General features: G+C 58.2%; 8 protein-coding genes across 8 annotated transcripts; 2 read left to right on the top strand and 6 right to left on the bottom strand.

The window, feature by feature from the left end:
• The first annotated feature begins 1,554 nt into the window (after positions 1-1,554).
• K452DRAFT_11673 (uncharacterized protein) lies at positions 1,555-3,160 on the top strand. The gene is made up of 2 exons (XM_033535103.1): positions 1,555-1,830; positions 1,896-3,160. The coding sequence occupies exon 2, from the start codon at positions 1,900-1,902 to the stop codon at positions 2,962-2,964; it is 1,065 nt and encodes a 354-aa protein (XP_033398556.1). The 5' UTR covers positions 1,555-1,830; positions 1,896-1,899; the 3' UTR covers positions 2,965-3,160.
• Positions 3,161-3,766: 606 nt separating this feature from the next.
• On the bottom strand, positions 3,767-4,452 carry K452DRAFT_226248 (uncharacterized protein; the record flags this gene model as incomplete). The annotated part of the gene is made up of 2 exons (XM_033536814.1): positions 3,767-4,078; positions 4,132-4,452. The coding sequence occupies 2 exons, from the start codon at positions 4,450-4,452 to the stop codon at positions 3,767-3,769; spliced, it is 633 nt and encodes a 210-aa protein (XP_033398555.1).
• Positions 4,453-4,643: 191 nt separating this feature from the next.
• On the top strand, positions 4,644-6,169 carry K452DRAFT_269329 (uncharacterized protein). Its single transcript, XM_033538937.1, has 4 exons — positions 4,644-4,898; positions 4,952-5,039; positions 5,103-5,489; positions 5,554-6,169. The coding sequence occupies exons 1-4, from the start codon at positions 4,674-4,676 to the stop codon at positions 5,991-5,993; spliced, it is 1,140 nt and encodes a 379-aa protein (XP_033398554.1). The 5' UTR covers positions 4,644-4,673; the 3' UTR covers positions 5,994-6,169.
• A 1,485-nt stretch (positions 6,170-7,654) lies between these two features.
• Positions 7,655-9,520, bottom strand: K452DRAFT_286465 (uncharacterized protein). The gene is made up of 3 exons (XM_033540298.1): positions 9,022-9,520; positions 8,572-8,794; positions 7,655-8,437 (listed from the first exon to the last, which is right to left on the bottom strand). Exons 1-3 carry the CDS (start codon positions 9,465-9,467, stop codon positions 7,970-7,972), a joined length of 1,137 nt encoding a protein of 378 aa, XP_033398553.1. The 5' UTR covers positions 9,468-9,520; the 3' UTR covers positions 7,655-7,969.
• A 56-nt stretch (positions 9,521-9,576) lies between these two features.
• Positions 9,577-10,227, bottom strand: K452DRAFT_11617 (uncharacterized protein). Its single transcript, XM_033535091.1, has one exon. It carries the CDS (start codon positions 10,023-10,025, stop codon positions 9,687-9,689), a length of 339 nt encoding a protein of 112 aa, XP_033398552.1. The 5' UTR covers positions 10,026-10,227; the 3' UTR covers positions 9,577-9,686.
• A 573-nt stretch (positions 10,228-10,800) lies between these two features.
• Positions 10,801-13,102, bottom strand: K452DRAFT_11528 (uncharacterized protein). Its single transcript, XM_033535081.1, has one exon. It carries the CDS (start codon positions 12,735-12,737, stop codon positions 10,911-10,913), a length of 1,827 nt encoding a protein of 608 aa, XP_033398551.1. The 5' UTR covers positions 12,738-13,102; the 3' UTR covers positions 10,801-10,910.
• On the bottom strand, positions 13,103-15,349 carry K452DRAFT_11527 (uncharacterized protein). The gene is made up of 4 exons (XM_033535080.1): positions 14,936-15,349; positions 14,836-14,886; positions 13,971-14,785; positions 13,103-13,868 (listed from the first exon to the last, which is right to left on the bottom strand). The coding sequence occupies exons 1-4, from the start codon at positions 15,301-15,303 to the stop codon at positions 13,468-13,470; spliced, it is 1,635 nt and encodes a 544-aa protein (XP_033398550.1). The 5' UTR covers positions 15,304-15,349; the 3' UTR covers positions 13,103-13,467.
• Positions 15,350-15,571: 222 nt separating this feature from the next.
• K452DRAFT_350563 (uncharacterized protein) lies at positions 15,572-17,644 on the bottom strand. Its single transcript, XM_033545666.1, has 5 exons — positions 17,473-17,644; positions 17,341-17,386; positions 16,464-17,283; positions 15,927-16,408; positions 15,572-15,874 (listed from the first exon to the last, which is right to left on the bottom strand). The coding sequence occupies exons 1-5, from the start codon at positions 17,480-17,482 to the stop codon at positions 15,799-15,801; spliced, it is 1,434 nt and encodes a 477-aa protein (XP_033398549.1). The 5' UTR covers positions 17,483-17,644; the 3' UTR covers positions 15,572-15,798.
• Between the last annotated feature and the right edge of the window lie 106 nt (positions 17,645-17,750).

The following is a 17,750-nucleotide window of genomic DNA, read 5'->3' as shown; positions in this document are numbered from 1 at the left end:
AAAAAAAAAAGAGGGAGAAAAAATCACGAAAGGTTAATCTACCCCAGACGCGGTGCCGGCGCGTTGGGTCGGCGCGTTGCAGCGTGAGACAGGGACGCGGCGGTGGGGCAGGGCAGGGCAGGGCCTGGGCGTGTGATACTGATTTGTGATCGTAGGTGGTTATGGACGGGTTGGATTTGAGAAGTGATGAGTGATGAGTGAGCGGGTGGGAGGGGGAGGACCTGGTGCTGACTGGTGTGGGTGGGGCGGAGATTGGGTTGGGTTTGGTGGTTGTGGGAGGGAGTGAGGTTTTTTTTGGAAGGGGTTTGGGGTGGGCTGTTGGTGTGCGTGATGGCTGTAACTAATCGTCGTCCCTGCGCTGCGAGGTCATCAATCTGGATTGCACGACCAAAGACCCACCCACCCGGCAGCCAGCAGCCAGTCTCGTCGTGTATGGCGTAGAGTGCGCGAACGAGAGAAGAAGCAGCGGCACAGATGATGCAGGAGATCAGAGCAGAGCAGGTAAGTAACTATGTATGGTAAGAACTACATAGGGTTCTAGACTGCTGCTGATACAATGGATGGATGGATGCCGACAGCCAGGACGGCAGGGCGGCAGGGCGGCAGATCGCCCGCGCAGGCCCCAGGCTCTGCGGCAGGGATGCTGGAGCACATCACATCACAGCACATCGCATCTTGCAACGGCGGGTGGCGTTGGCATTGTGGTGGCGGAGGAGATGCGATGCGATGCGATGCGATGCGATGCGTCTTTTCCAAATGCAACGAGACGAGGAAAAGACTAACCATGCTATGGTGTTGAAAGAGGACTGAAGAGAGACATTGGAATGAAAGAAGTACTCTTTACACATGCAAGTCCTCCCTCGCGGCAACAGTGTCCCGACGCAAGGCTCACCATTGACCACACAGCAGCCAAACCAACCCAACCAAACCCCTCACACAAATCACAGCCAAGCACCCGCATCCCCGCCGCATCTACGCTCGCACAAGACCCCACCGACCAGGGAAAACGACCAGCGGCGACGAGAAGAAACGCGCGACTGTGTATGTGTGTAGGAGAGAAAAAAGTAAAAAAGGCAGCAAAAACAACAAAAAAGAGACGAAAAAGAAAGAAAAAGAAAATCACCCAACCAATCAGCCCTATCATTATCATCACCCTTCCAAGCCCCGAACGACACACCGTCGTCGGCTACACAGAACCAGGCACCGAGGCGTACGGTACCACGACGCGCCCCCCTTCCCTTCCCTTTCCTCCTCCTCCTCCTCGCCCCACCTAAGTATCCGCTAGCAGTCAGGGTGACTCATTCGCTGCGCGATGCCGTACGTAGGTAGTATGTGTCCCAGATGCATCAATCAATCATCAATCTCGAAACCTGCTTGCTACTTGATACACACACACACACACACACACACACACACACATGCATGCATGCATGCATGCAACAAGCCGCGCTATCACGGCAGCGCCCTGCATACATACATGCATACATATGACCGTGGCACCGCAGACCTCTGCCGCCACCACCACCAGCAGGCAGTCCCGGTTCCGAGACCCGTTCGTTTTGACCGCAGGTAGGCAGGCAGGGGCGAAGGGAAAGGGTTCGCGCAGACGCGTGTATATAAGCAGTATGTTGGCGCGCGAGGGGGTGGGCTGGTGGTGCGTTGGGTTGCGTTGCGTCGAGTGTTGCTCCTGCCTCTTTCTATTGCTCTTTCCTCCGCACCAGACACGTACGTACAGTACATACACGCCTGTCGTTCGCGTTCGTTTTCTGCTGGCTGCGTGCAGGTGTTCTTGTCTTGTCTTGTCTTGTCTGGCCTTGTTCCGCAGTACCAGTCACTTCGATACCTACCCACCTACCTACCCACCTACCTCACCACCTACCTCACCACCTACCCAGCACCATGAACAGCAGCAGCACCTGGAGCCACAGCGCGCGGAACCGGTACCGCAACCGGCGCACCACGGCCACCATGCCGCGCATCTCGCCCTCGTCGTCTTCGTACAGCATCTCCAGCGACGACAGCAGCAGCGCTACCACCACCACCGCAACCACAACCAGCCACGGCCACGGCCACAGCAACACCAGCACCCGTACCCACAACAGCAGCGTCAGTCACAGTAGCAGTAACAGCAACAACCACAATAACTACGCAAACATTACACCGCCCTGCCTAGCCCTGCCACCCATATCCACCGCCCTCCCCCAACCCCCCCGCCAAACCTACCACCGCAGCGGCATCGGCGGCTTAGGAAACTACCACAAGCCACGGCCCTTCTTCTCATGCAGCGACCTACAGCAGCACCAGCAGCCCCTGCTGCGCGCCTCGCAACCCCCCAGCACCGCGTCCCCCACGGGCGGCGTCTTCGCGTCCGGCATCGGCGGCGCCGGCAACCTGCACCGCGCCGAGTCGCGCGCGCGCCTCGCCTTCGCCGAAGAAGTCGCACGCGGCCGCGCCGTCGCCCGCTCCAATCCCGCTACGTACCATTGCGGGATCGGGGGCGCGGGGAACAGGGTTGGGGCTGGGCTTAGGCTGCGGCGGGGCGGGCGGCGGCAGCTGCAGCTGCTGCGCGAGGAGCAGGAGCTCGAGGCGCGGCGGGCGCGCTGCTATCCCGTGTCTTTTGGGGCGGGGGCGCGCAGCGAGGGCGACCTCTGCGGTGGTTTCATCGCGGAGCGCGCGCCCGTGCTGGCGTACGAGGCCCTGCCGTCTTGCTGTTTCTGCGGCGGCAGCGGAGTGCGCGCTTGTATATGCGCGGATGCTGGTGCTGCTGCTGCCACTGCTGCCGTGGGCCCCGAGGCGTCGTATAGTCATGAGCCGCTGCCGTATGGGGCGCTGGACATGCTGAAGCGGCGGCTGGGGCGGGCGTTTGGGCTGAAACGGTCGGCGGGGGCGTCGGCGCAGCAAGATGGCGAGGACGGCACTGGACGGAGGGTCCTGCGGCGCCGTCGCAGTATGTGGCACTTCTGATGTGGGCATTCTCTGCGCAGGCATTCGGAGCTGTGGCGGAAAACAACGGGCCCGTTGGCTGGTTAACGCGTCGGCCTGTGGCTTGTTTGGGCGGTTTCCTGGCGTTGGTTGTGGTGTTAGAGGCAGTTGCACATGTTTCCTTTTGGTGTAACGGCGCCGTTTGCGATTAAATGCGGGGAAATGGGTGTCTCCATCTTTCTTTGTTGACTTGTTTCTTTTAGCAAGACTTAGATTGGATAGCGGCAACGCTCACGCATGGTGCGCCCAATTCAAAGGGTCCGAGGAGTTTTCTTGCTTTTGGTAGTTAATCTGGGGCCAGGTCAAGGTGTTTAGTGCCGCGGAGGAGAGTACGAGTTAGCATAGGATAGCGTTAATCTGATGTGTCATAATCATGCCGCTTGGTTTAGCGCTCGGTGCCTTTGGTCTTGTTTCTGAAGTAACGGTAGCGGAAATACTGGTTGGACATGATCAAGGTGATTTTTGCGTTGATGTTTTATTAGGTTCACCACATTTGTATGCGGTTGCTTGTATGTATTTCTTCGTGGCCCTCAGACACATGGCTGGAAGGGCTCCTACAGTGGAACACACATTATTGAGGTCAAGCCTCAATGACAAGTGTGCGTGGGTCCCGGACCTCGACGTGGTTGCCAGGTCCCGCCGGAAGCGCCTAATCGCGGCGTACCGCTCTCTACTTTCTTGCCTATGTCTAGGCTTGGAGATCCCTCGGGATCCCGGCGCGACAGACAGAGAACGGGATGGCGCGAGCGCGTCGAGTCGGAGCATCTCATCCGTGCAGACCATCTCAATCCCAGTCGTCGTCCGAGTCTTCCTGCTGCTGTACAGGTGCGCGGCGGAGCGGGGCCGTCTCGCCCTCATTCACCTTTGCGCGGGTGAGCACACCGGAGCGGAGGAGGCGGGCCTCGAGCTCGTTGGTGCGGAAGTTGTCGGCGCTGTAGCCGATGCCCTCGAAGCCGACGATGCGGTCGGCGCTGAGGCCGTCGACCCAGGCCATGACGCACGGCAGCACCTGGACCTTGAGCTTGGTGACGAGGAAGGGGCAGTTGTCGACGTTGATGCGGAGGAAGCGCGTGTCGAAGTGCTTGGGGGCAAGCGTCTGGGGATTGATTAGCCTGTGTTGGCGCGATGCAGCCATGTTGTAGGAAGTACCTCGAGGTGCGTGTCCATGATGCGGCAGCGGTTGAAGTCGGGCTTGAAGAAGTGGACGACGACCAGCTTCGTGGAAGTGGTAATGTCCATCAAGGCCTTTTCGTCCTGGATCTCCGAGTAGGTGCCATGCTCCGAGTTGCGCATCTGCTTTGCGCGCGAGTATTCGGCGTGCAGCTGCTGCAGGCGTTGTTCGCGGAAGGCATCGAGGCTGTCGTCCTCCTCGAGCTCGGCGATCAGGGCATCCTCGTCGTCAGAGTCGGCGCGTTGCCTGTCGACAATGGCAGCGACTTTGGCGTCGAGCTGGTGCTGGTGCTGAGACATGATGTTGTCTGGGTCTGGCTAGAAAGGGCCGCGGGGAACTTTCTCCCTGGGCTGCCGCGCGGGCGCTAACTAGTAACTGATGAGGCTCAACTGCGCCACGATGCCTCCTTCTCCTGGACACGCAATCTCTCCCTGCGTTGGTGGCCGTTCGCGATAGCCAGTCTTACCCCTTACTCGCGGAGTTTCGCCGAACGTCGACCTCCCCGTCCTCGTCTTCCTCCATGGCCGACACCAAAAAGAGCGACGACTACGCTCTCGACATCGACCCCAAACAGGACCGATCGCCCTCTCCCAAAATGGCTCCCTCGACCTCGTCCACCATGTCGGGCAACCCCATCCTGCCTGTCCTGGCCTATTGCGGCAGTTCCATTCTCATGACCGTTACGAACAAGTATGTCTTGTCGGGTACTGGCTTCAACTTGAACTTCTTCCTGCTCTGCGTCCAGGTAAGCATGCCCTTTTTTCCTTTCGCACGCCAGCCAGCTAACGGCGCATGCAGTCTGTTGTTTGCATCATCGCCATCCAGAGCCTCAAAATCGCCAATGTCATCTCCTTCCGCGACTTCAAGACTGAGGAGGCCAGAAAATGTACGCCGCACCACCACACCGCTCTTCCTTCCAGTCGCCGACGTTGTTGTTAACCACGCGCAGGGCTTCCCATTACCGTCCTCCTCATTGGCATGATCTACACGAGCACCAAGGCCCTGCAATTCCTGTCCATTCCCGTCTACACCATCTTCAAGAACCTGACAATCATCCTGATCGCATACGGCGAGGTGCTGTGGTTCGGCGGCTCGGTGACGCCCATGGCGCTGCTCTCGTTCGGCCTCATGGTGCTCAGCTCGGTCATCGCGGCGTGGGCCGACATCCAGCACGCGCTGGTCAACTACGGCGGCAGCGCCAGCACCGAGGCCTCGGACAAGATCTCGACGCTGAACGCCGGCTACATGTGGATGCTGTTCAACTGCTTCTGCAGCGCGACGTACGTGCTGGGCATGCGCAAGCGCATCAAGCTCACCAACTTCAAGGACTTTGACAGTAAGTTGCCCTCGCTGGCGCAAAAAGCTGCCACTCGGAGAACGCACGCTGACCACGCTACCAGCCATGTACTACAACAACCTGCTCTCGATCCCCATCCTCCTGGTCGCCTCCCTCTTCGCCGAAGACTGGTCCTCCGCAAACATCGAGCGTAACTTCCCCGCCGCGAGCCGCAACCCCATCATCCTCAGCATGGTCTTCTCAGGCCTGTCGACCATTTTCATCTCGTACACGTCGGCATGGTGCGTGCGCGTGACGTCGTCGACGACGTACTCGATGGTGGGCGCGCTGAACAAGCTGCCCATTGCCATCTCGGGGCTGGTCTTCTTCGACGCGCCGGTAACATTCGGCTCCGTGAGCGCCATCTTCGTCGGCTTCGTGTCGGGCATCGTGTACGCGGTCGCAAAGGTCCGCCAGGGCTCGCAGAAGAAGGACACGCTGCCGACGACGAACGTGCCCATGAGCGCGAGCAGCCAGAGCGTGCGCGACGGCTTGAAGGCGTAAGGTTTGGGCGTGTATCTGGTTTCAGTTTTCTACTGCCCCCGGGCTTGTATGCTACTTTTTTCTCTCTCCCGCGGCGGCTGCCTGCTTGCCTGCCTGGCTGGCTGTTCAAACCACAGATGATGGATGCATTTTTCCTAGAATTTTTTTTTTTTTTTTTTTTTTTTTTTTTTTGTTTTGGCCGGGACTTACTTATCCTATGTATCCCCTGACTGGCTGACTGGTGTCCCTCTACGTACCTATGTTTCCGATGTGATCCGCCGCGGTTTCTAGATTCTTTGTTGGCGCGCGAATGGTTATGTGTAGGAGTAGCACGGCGGCAAATGACGCGGCGGCGGCGCTCTACTATAGAAAAAGGGAGGGAGGGAGGGAGTGTGGGGCGGAGCCGCCTCGTAGAAAGGCTCCGCTTGCCGTCTGCTGTCTGCGGACTTTGATGGTGCTGTATTTGGGCGCTTGTGGTGATGAGTGCCGGTGTGTGGATTGCATTGCTTGCTACGTACCGTGCCTACTACTATTGAGATACCTACTCCCTATGGGACTGAAGTATACATGTTTTATCTTATCATATGGTTGTGGTTATGGTTGTTTGGGGTTGCTGACTACACGTGTGGTGGAGTGTAGGTTTGTGTGTGTTGGGTAGAGGAAGAGGAAGAGGAAGAGCGTGGGGCGATGAGTGCGTGCGTGGGATTGGAGGGAAAGACGGGAATCGATGGCGTGGGACTTGTGTGGGTACTTGTTTGAGATGACTTTGTTTTTCGGTCTCATGATCGATCTCTCTCTCACTCTCTCTCTCTCTCTCTCTCTCTGCTTCTTCAGTGATGTCCTCCTTCCCTCCCAACACGTCCTTCCTCACGCAAATCCTCTTTCCTTTTTTGTCTAGAGTAATCTTCACGCGCCCACACGCCCACATCCTCCTCTGCCACACACGCCCAAAACCTCACTCTGCGTCGGGTCCGCCATGCCGCATAGGCAAGCGCCTCTGTCTGCTTATATCCTATGTACGGCTGCGTGTATGTATGTATGTATGGACACGCCGCTGCTCGGCTGTGAGGACGGGACTGGGACGGGTCTTGGACGGAATGGGATGTGTGTGGGTGGGTGTGGGCGTGCTTACGGCTTCTGACACGGCGCCCTGCTGCCTTGTTATTGCTTGCTTGCTTTGTAAAAGAGTCAGCCAGCCCCGCGTCCCCGCTTCGGCGGGTGAGTCCGTGAAAGGTCAATTATCAGTGCAGGGTATACGCCGTAGGTACGTTCGGGGGGTAGAGCCTTCGGGTATAGCTGCAGCTACAGCTGCAGCGCAGCGGAAACAGAGCAAGAGCAAGAGCTAGCTGGTGGCGCTGCATGACCGCGCTACCTGTCTACCTAGGTACATAAGGTACCCTGTAGGCTGGAGCTAGCTACGGAGCTCAAGGCAGAAAACGGATTGCCTGGCGCCGTACGTGGCGCCTCGTATTGCCGCCACCAATTGAGCTGGGCCTCGGGCTGAGGTGTAGGCAACGCGTAGGCAACGCGTAGGCAACTGCTAGGCGAATGCGTCGGAAAAGAAAACGCGTAGGTTCATAGGTAGGGAGATGGGCTGGTGGTGGTGGAGGAGCTGTAAAGCAAGCAAGCAAGCATCATACGCTCTGGTCATGCGCCAGACACAGGTAAGCCAGACCAGACTAGGCAGGCAGCACAAGCGTGAAGAACATTTGTTTTTTCTTCCGCGGTAAAGAAGAAGAAGAAGATGATGATGATGAAGATAGAAAGCAATTATTGGATATCCGACTCGTTGCTGTGCTGTGCTGTGTCCTGTTCTGTCCTGTACTACCCATTCCTGTGCCATCATATCCTGTTTCGTGCCGTGCCGTGCCGTTCCTTCGCTATAACGCTTTACACTGAATTACATACTTGTGGAAAGAGAGGGGTTGAGAATGGGAGAGAGATTGTTAGGGTGGGAGAGAGTAGAGTGAGAGAGTGTGTGTGCACTCACTTTCCACTCACTCATACGCTGGCGGGGGGATCTTCTTCCCCGGGCTCTCATGCACCAGCCCTTCCCTCCCCTGCACACCCACGCTCTCTTCCACCTTCCCATCCCCCGCCTCCAGCCTCCCCGCCTCCCCATCCAGCTCAAACAACGGACTCTCCAACTCATGCGCGCCATCATGGACGCCGCCCTCCAGCTCCGCTGCCCCATCCCTCCCAGCATCCTTCTCCGCAATCGCCCTCCCCGTCCCATCCACCTCCGCCACGGCGCCATCCGTGCTCTTCTCCAAAATCGCTGCGTCCACGCCGTCAGCCTCGGGCGGGAGCGTCCGTTCCCCAGCCGCAGTTTCCGCAGCAGCAGCGCGCTTAATGCGGCGACGGCGGCGCGCGAGGAGCAGGAGCAGGAGGCCTAGGATGAGCGCAGCGCCTGCGAGGGCGCCGATGACGATGCCGGCGATTGCGCCGCCGGAGAGGGAGGAGTCCTGGTGCGCGCTAGTTAGCTAACTGATATTGAACTTCTACGTGCCAAGCCAGCCAGCCAGCCAGCCAGCCAGGCATGCAGCCAGTGAACCGGACAGAGCCGACGAAGCAGAAGCAGAAGCAGAGAAGCACGTACGTCGCTTGAGGAGACGGCCTTGACGCCTATGCCGTCGAGGACGTGCCCGTACGCTTGGTCCAAGGTGCTGGTCGCGTACCACTGCGCCGTGGCGGTCAGGCTTGCGCTGTCGTAGACGGTCACGTTGACCGTCTTGCCCACCGTGAATTGGCTGTAGCAGGTCCCACCGTAGGCGGGGCGGCGCGTGTCGACGGTGCTGGAGGGGTAGGCGAGCAGGTAGCCGCTGTGGAATGAGGTGTTAGTTTGTGTGTGCGTTTAAGGTGGTGGGGGGAGAGAATAGGATTTGGTGAGAGTGAGAGGAGGTGTGGTATTGGTCAGGGAGGGTGCTGCGCGCACTGTGATGCTCAGCTGCTCAGATGCCGGAGACACCACGTCCTCAAATAACCACGAAGAGAAGCAAAGAAATCGAAGAGCGAAAAAAGGACAGCAAAAAGAAACAGTCCCGCCTACCTCTCACAACAAGCGACATAGCCGCCCTCCCAAGTCCCCGCCGTATGCCAGCCCAGCGGACACACGAGCGGGCTCAAAAACGGCGCGACAGACGAACTAGCCGTCGAGGTGTAGCCGCGCAGGAATTCGCTTGGGAAGCACTCGCTAAAGGTGCTGTTGGGCACGGGCACGGGCTCGACGCCCCAGATGCGGTATTCCTGCGCGGCCAGCTGCGTCAGGAAGCCGCTGCTGCAGTTGGCGGCGGGCGTGAAGGTGGTGGTGAGGGCGCGCGTGGGGATTGCTGAGGTTGGGGCGGCGCTGGTCGTGGCCCGGTCTGAGGTCGATGCTGCTGCTGTTGCTGCTGCTGTTGCTGCTGCTGACGCTGATGCTGATGCTGATGCTGAGGGTGAGGGAGACGATGACCCTGTGTCTGCTGCCGCCGCCGTGGTCGTGAGAGAAGACGCCATATCCTCAATTCTTCATGGACCTCAAATAAGTAAATCAACAAGAAGCAGCCGGCAATTGAAGCAGCAACCCAAAAACACTAGCGGTAGTCAATAAGGTATAGGTAGGTAAAGACGACTCGGAGCGCAGTCACCGTCGCAGTAGTCAGTAGTCGCAGCGCGCGAGCAACAGCAGCCCACACGCCCAATATACCCACTCTCACGCACGCAGCCAGCCAGCAATTAGCTAGCATCCCGTCCCACGCACGCACGGCGATCTGCCTCGCTTCCCCCTCCCACCCAGCCGGCCGGGGGGTGGTGCAGGCCAGGCCAGGCCAGAACAGGAGAGGACAGGAGAGGACAGGGCAAGGCCAGGGCCAGGGCAAGCGGCCAGCCAGCCGGCCACAGCAGCAGCGGGAACAAGGAAGAGCGAGCGAGCGAACGCAGGCAAAAAGGCAGCGCGGGCGTGCATCCTGGCATGCCCAGTGCCCACCCTTGCAGACCCTTGGCCCATGGCCCGTCCGCCTTCCGCCCCCAAAGCGCTAAGCCCCGCGTAGACGAGCGTCCGGTCCGCTCACTCATGCTTTTTTTCCTCTCTCTCTCTCTCCTATCAAATAATCCGTACAGTACCCTTGCCCAGCCTTGTCCTGCCTTAACCTGACCTGACCCGACCCGACCCGACCTGGCCTGGCCTGCGTGGCTACCTACCTACAATGCAGCAGCAGCAGCAAGTAACTAATCGGCACGCCCAGGCCTTCAGCTGAGCTCCCGCGTGCGGCGTGCATGCATGGTGCAGGAAATGAGGGCGGGGAACCGGTCGATGTGACAGTGACAGAACACCCCCCCCAGCAGGCATGGCGCTGCGCTCGTGTTCGTTCAGCCACCGGGGGCACGCTATGTCATGCCGTGCCGGGAGTAGCAGTGGGCAGAGGGCAGTGAGAGGGCAGGCGGGAAGAAGCCGGCCGGCGGCTGCGCCCTGAGGGGTGATGCCGATGGACGGACGGACGGGCACGGGCTGGGCTTTCTGTAACGGTTTTTATGCTCCACGACTCGCCAGGGCTGGGTTTATCGTGCCTACTGTACTGCACCTAGCCCTGATCTGGGTCCTGCAGGTCGGGTGTGCGAGATGGGACTGCATGTGCATGCGATCACGCCTGCTGCTGCTGCTTTTTTTTTTTTTACTCGGCGCGAGCACATGGCTGACTACGATTCTTTATCAGATGCCCGGGTCAAGGATCTTGCATTGAGATTGTTCGAGAACGTCGTCGTTCCATCGTTACGTTAGTTTTTATTTCCAGCAAACCTAGCCCGTGGCGTGTCGTGTCCAGTCCAGGGTGGGTGCCAGGGTCGCTTCGCAACCGCAACCGCAACCGCAACCGCACCCGCGCCGGCAGGCCCCGAGCAGGCTGCAAACAAGCCAAACAGCCCCCACCCACCACCACCTCCCATCATCATCACCAACAACCATCACTCTCCCTCGCTCTCGCCATCATCACTCTCCCCGCCCTTCCTAATCATGAACACCATGCCCTCGGCACCGCCCTCTCCAATCCCAAGCACGCTCCACGCCTCGTCCAGCGCGCCCAGCGCGCCCACAACGTCGTCCCGTCCAGCCGCAACGGCCCAGATGACGCCTCTCGGGCCCGCGGACATGCGCTCCAGCGCTCCGGCTGCCAGCGCCACCTCCACCAACGCCCAGCGCGCGCCCTCTTCGAAACGGGTCAGCGCCGCGCGGCCGCGTGCCGCTATGGCTGCGGCGGCTGCGGTGTCGTGAGTGAGTAGGCGTACGAGGTAGCGTGGGCCTTGCTCGTCATTGATAGTGACGGGGCCGTCGACCGGCTGACCGGGAAGCGGGAAGCGGAAGTCTTCTTCGTCTTGCTCATTGCGAGGGTTGTTGTTGTTGTTGCGAGCGTTGTTGGTGATAGTGTGGTTGCCGTTTCCATTGCCATCGTTGTTCTCATTGCCAATTCCGAGACCGTCGTTCTCATTGCCGTTGCCGTTGTCGCCGCGTCCGAATGCGCCCTCGAACCTCCTTCCACCAGCAAGAATGTCCTCCAAGTTCGCAATCTCAGCCTGAAGTTCTGGCTGCGCATCCCCAAACGGGGCCAACTGTCTCAGAAGCTCGTGCTGCGCGCGCAGCTCAGCTCCCAGTCTAACGCGCGTCGCCGGACTAATCTGGCGAAGGCCTTGAGCGCCCTGGCCATGAAGCTGGAGTAACTGGCGCTGCCTGCGACGACGAGGCGTGCCCGGCCTGCTGCGTCGAGCATGGTCACGAGGGGACTGCGAACGTTCGGACGACGACAGAGACGGGTCGCGTGACGGGAGCGGTGAAGGCGGGACCATCCACCACGGCGGAGGCGGATGGTTGAGCCCGGCACCAACAGCACCAGCACGTGGGGGTGGCGGGTGGACGCCGGGTCCACGTCCACGTGGGAGTGGCTGCGGGGGAGGGGGTATCATCCCACGTGGCCTGGGCCTCCTCGGTACCCCACCACCACCTCCTCCACCTCCTCCTCCCTCCCAAGGCATTCTGCCCGCCACACGCTGGAAGCGCAGCGCGTCGTGTTCGCGCAGCAGTGTGAACAGCGCCACTTGCTGTCTGCGCAACTCACGCTGGAGAGCCAGAATTCCGGCCGCGGACGGCAGCGGCTGCCTCTGCAGCCGGGCGCGCAGGTCGTGAATCTCGCCACGGATATCTATCATTTCGGCCCTGAGAGCGTCGATGTGCGCGCGGTGAGGTAGGTGAAGCGGCGGCATTAACTGAGCTGGTTCGGCATCAGGTCTACCGGGGCGAGGCGGAGCAGGTGGTGGGCCCTCCTGCGGAAGACCGTCTTCTTCTTCTTCTTCTTCTTCTTCGTCATTATCATCGGCGTCGACGACGTGCTGAAAGACTGGATAGCGGGGGTCAGGGTGAAGGCCGATGTCCTCTTGGTTATCGTGGTCATGTTGCTCATCGATAAGACCACGCTCCTCGACCGGAGGCGGCGAAGGAGCAGCTCCGTGTCGGTTCGCCTCGGCATCAGGTGCGAACGGCGGCGGCAGTAGCATGTCTGGCGCAATTGCAGCAGCGGTAGCGGCGCGGTGGTTCAGCTGCTGAGCACGCCTAGCAGCAGCATCGGCGCCCTCTTCGTCGAACGCAAGGTCAAAGTCCATGACGAAATCACCCTCTCCTTCCCCGTCAGCATTGTTATTGCCATTGTTATTACCATTGTTGTTGACGTTGTTGACGTTGTTGTTAGCTGGGCCCCGTTGTTGGGGTACGAGAAGCGCACCCCAGTTTGCGTAGTTGTTCATGGCGACGGCGGCGACATGAAGTCTAAGGAACAGCAATAATGGCGCGACGGCGATGTTTAATATAGCCCAGAAGAAGGAGGGCCAAGACAACAGTTTTGGTGGTGGTTGACGTCGTGGGCGCGGTCGAAAGGCTCCGGAGCGCGCGTGGTGGCGTGCCGTTGTTGCATGCAGCTGCGTTGTCAAGCCGCCCGCCGCGTGGAAGCTTTGAGCAAGTTTGAGCGAGAACAAGAAAACGAGAAGCAGGGCAGGTTGGGAAGAAGCTTTTGGCTAGCGCACCGGGCCGGCGCCTGCGATATCCGATCGGAGCGTGGTGGTGCTATACCTTATTTACACGCGAGCTTCTCCCCTCCTGCCTTGGGGAGTTGGCGGCGGAGATGGTGGTGCGGGTGGTAGGTGGGTTATCACCAATGGCAGGCGGCCCGACAATAATATCAAGCGTGTCTAGTGCCTAGCTGGTCGGCCACCGGGCAAAGTAACCCGTTCGCCGATCCGTGCAATGGAACCGGCCTGCCTTCAACAGTTTGTCCGGCTCCAATCACGAAGCTGAAGGTGGCAAGCCAACCGGAGTTGATGGGCAAAGGGCTTGCCTGAAAGAGAAATAAGCTTGCTCACAATTGCGGAAATCTATGGACAAAACAAAACAAACGCTACACCGATACATCCACCCACTTGAAACAACTCCATGTATATGCAGAGATGATGGCCTTGGAAACTCCATCCGTTTCCACCTTCATTCATCGTGTTGTTGCATATGCGTTGGCAAGTTCCAAGAGGCGTAGTCCAGGTGGACAAAGGCACGGTCGACAGACGGTGCACTCTCAAGGACATACTGCAGTGACTCACCGAGATCGTGAGCGTCCCTAAGGCTGATGAACTCATCCAGCACAATGTCAACCTCCACGTTAAGCTTGTCGCCCGAGTGGTAGGCCTGCAGGCCTTGGATGTGCTTGATCGTCTTCGCAAATCTCATCGTCAGGTAGAGCAGGATGTTGCGCTCGTCAGCCGACGCCGCGGCGCCAGTCAGGTTGCGGATATGCGTGGCTGATGTGTGCGACCAGTTGATGATGACGTAGAGTGACAGCAGGATGCCACCGAGGGGGTCGAGCCACCATACTTTGGCGAAATATCCGACTGTGTTCATTAGCTTCAAACCCACAACATGACAGGATTAATTGCGGTCACAGGGCGGCGAGAAACCGCCTTGGTCACCAGCAGACACAAATGGATACTCACTTAATGGGAAGATGATACTGAAGGTGTTGAACACAACATCCGTCATTGCGTCCTGTGCCAACGCCTGCACACTTGAATTTTTGATCAACCGACACCAGAGCCAGCAAGCAAACTTGATACCAACCGTTGCTGCCATGATGCTAACAGCAGGGATGGTGAGCTGTACGATGGTGCGATCGGTGCCAGTAAACCTTTGGAGACCCTCGAGCATAACCTGGAAGAATGAGGTAACCATAATGACCGAGAAGACAAGCACTCCGATGGGCTCCAACTTCCTTCTTCCGATAGGGTAAGAGTAGCGATCCTGGCGAGAGATGAGGTACGTGGTGACCCATACAATCGCTGTACTGAGGAAGTCCAAAGCTGCATCGACCAAACTTGCGATGACAGAGAGTGAGGATGTCATGACGGTAACGATGATCTTTAGGGCTAACAAGGCCGTGTTCGCGATGAGATTGACATAGATTGCGATCTTGACAATCTTATGCTGGCTGCCTGTTTCTTCCTCGGGTTCATAAGGCGGCATGATGGCCGAGCCCAACTCCTCGTCATGACCGTTTGCCGCCAGCAAAGGTGTCTCTTCGTCCGGTACTTTATATAGGTTTTTCGGGGTCCGCTTGACCCTTGGCTTGTCATACTCTGATTGCTGGCCATTCATGTATGGTGAAACAGGCGCAGTGCGTGGTTCCTCTGTGATCGTGTCCAAAGGTTGGTTGTACTCTTGGATGAGGTTGTGCGGAAGTGAAGAGTCGAGTAGTCGGTCGATATATGCATATTGCTGGATTAGGTAGTTGTTCCGTTCGTAGTACTGGCGTCTGCGGAAAGGTTAATGACCGCGTTGGGCAGTTCCAGGGTCTCAACTCACATCGGCTTTTTATACTTTTGCAGTTCCTCTTCAGACTTCCAGTACTGCTCCCTAAATCTAGTTAGCTTCTATCTCTATAGCTTTCTTGGGCCACACCAACCATTTGTATCTCGGATTGCTATTCCCAATCAACCTCTGACTTCGCATTTGGGGCGTCATCAACACGCTCGCGCCCCCCAAACTTGTACGTCGAGAGCCAGCACTAAGCTGGTCATGGTCGGGGGTCTCTCGGCCTGGGATTCTCATGTCTCCGTCGGGCCCAAATTCGTTGCTGCCTCTTCGCCCAGACTGAACACTCGGAGGCCTTCCCCCAGCAGGGCGACCGCCGAATGACTGCTGTAGTAAACCGGGCAAATTCTGACCACGCGTCGAAAGGACTGCCTCCTCCGAAAGCGGAAGGAAGGACTTCAAGCTAGGAATGCGGCCATAGCTGCGCGGAGGGGACGAGCTGGAAGGGTCGGATGCCATTGTTAGGAATGGCTGGCGGGAAGAGAAGTGTGCTACGAGACGACGGAAGGCAGGGCAATCGCGGTTCTTGTAAGTGCAATGTTACAAGGGAACCCATCGGAACGCGCACGGACTTCACCGTGGATCGCTAAAAGCTCAAACCGCGGAGAAATAGCGTCATACTGCATCTGTCTCATCGACCAACAGTCGCAGCTTCAAGGAGCCCTTCACAGCCTCATATCCAGACCATCATAATCAACACCGCTCATTGCTCGGCCAGAGCGCAATTGCAGACAGTCATCGTAATTCGCATTTACAACTCGACTCCAATACTATGCTTCAAGCACAATTACCAGAGAACATTTTTACATCCACCGCTCTGCTAAAGCTCCTCGATCATCCCCAAAACTCGCATTTAATCATTTTGAAATAAAGTACAGCAACAAGCGTGCAACGCTTGTCCTACATGAAGAATCCTCCCCATCCGAGACACCTCCCGGAGACGATGCAAAGTGCTTAACCGAGCATCATGCCCTTCAAGCCAGCAGTGTCGCCCTCCTTGGCGGCAATCTCGAAGTAGCTGTAGATGATACTGGGCGGGCGTTAGCGAATGACACTCTACCGCTGATCCCAGGGAAACTTACGTGACAGCGAGCAAAATACCGGTGCCGGAACCGAGAGCGCCGAGCAGGTCAGAGGCAACCGAGAGCGCGCCAATGCAGGCACCACCGAAAGCGGCAGCAGTAGGAATGACGCGCTTGAGCTCCTTGTACATAGACTGCTCACGGTGACCAGCCATGACGAGACCCTGCTCCTTAAGCTGCTTGGCAACGTCACGAGGAGACGAGCCGGAGACTTCAATCCACGTCTTGGAGAAGACGGCGCAGGCAATGAGCATGTAGCTGATGTAGACGACCGTGTGGATGGGGTCAAGGAGAGCCTCGGCGAAGTTGAGGGGAGGGGACATGTAGTAGGCAATGCCGGAGGCGGCGTAGAGCTGGGCAGAGCCCTCGCGGGGCTCCCAGACACCGAGAAGACGGACGAGGAGGTTGTCGCTGAAACGGGAGTAGAGCATCTGGGAGATGAGGAAAATGTTGGAGCTCAGAGCGGACTGGAGCATAATGGGCTGAATCATGAGGTTAGCAACTGTAGACAGTACCCAGATTGCGATCGCAAATTACCATGTTGGAAGTGTAGAAAAGGCGGACGGGGTAAGAGCCGCGCATGCCCCTCTGGCGAGAAGACTTGACGGGAATCTCAACACGGAAGCCCTGGAGGTAGATGACCGCAGCGAAAACGAGGACGGTGGCCATGAGGTTCATGACGTTGGGAAGGTTCTGGCGGTAGAAAGCCTCGCGGAGAGCCAGCTGCTTGTTGGGCCAAGTAATGAGAAGGTGGAAGAGCGCGATGACAGCACCCTCGAACTCCGGGCCACGACCAGTGTTGATGGTGGTGGGGGAGAAAGCCTTCCAGATGATGGACTCGCAGATGTTGGTCGCAATGAACAGCGAAATACCGGAGCCCAGACCATAGCCCTTCTGGAGCAGCTCATCGAGCAGAATGACGATGAGACCAGCGACAACAAGCTGAACAACGAGAAGCACGCAGACACCAGCGCCGAGGTCGGAGGGCTGGCCGTAGAGACCAGTCAGGACGTAAACGCAGGCCTGGCCGAAGGAGAGGACGATGGCCAAAAGCTTCTGAGCGGTCTGGTAAAGCTCGCGATCGGTCTTCAGGTCAAGGTTGACGTCAATCAGGTGGGTACCAGCGAGAAGCTGGAAGACCATGCCGGACGAAATGATGGGCGTAATACCCAATTCCATGAGGGTTCCGCGATTGGAGGCCAACATCATACGGAGCCAATAGAGCGGATCCGAGGTGTCGGACGACACAATGCCGTACAAAGGCATCTGCGACATGACCAAGAAGATCAGGAGAGTGACGCCAGTCCACATCAACCGCTGGTTGAAGGGAGTTTTGGACGTCTCAGGCGCCGCGACCCTGCGATGTTGTCAGTCTTTGAAGATTCCCCTAGTCGCGTTGTTTCGGAGTACGTACTCTGGGAGCAGAGGCACGAATGGCTTGATAAGGTCGAGGAACCGCACTGCGAGTAGAGAGGGCTGGTTAGCTCGTGCGCAACTCTTTCAATGGCAGGCAGGCTCGCGGAAAGCGCGAAATGGAGGCACTTACAGCCGCTCATCTTGCCGGTTCTTCGCGAGGATAAGAAACAGGGAAAAGGGCAAAAGAGCGAACAAAGCGGATTGAAGCAGGCGGTCGGGGTCTACGACTACCGCAGATGGAATGGGGAGGGAGGTTGGTGATGGGGAAGCTCGACTCGCGGACGTTTTGTGCGCAACTGAGGCCAGGTGGAAGTTGAATGGGGAGCGCGCGGGTCATGAGCTGCCGATCTTCAGCCGACTGTCCGACCACATCTTAAAGGGGAGCTCGGGCCAGCTGCGTGTACCAGT

Source organism: Aplosporella prunicola (genome assembly GCF_010093885.1).
Source record: "Aplosporella prunicola CBS 121167 unplaced genomic scaffold K452scaffold_10, whole genome shotgun sequence".
NCBI lineage: Eukaryota > Fungi > Ascomycota > Dothideomycetes > Botryosphaeriales > Aplosporellaceae > Aplosporella > Aplosporella prunicola.
The sequence above is the reverse complement of the archived record's forward strand: the minus strand, read 5'-3'. Positions and strand labels throughout refer to the sequence as shown.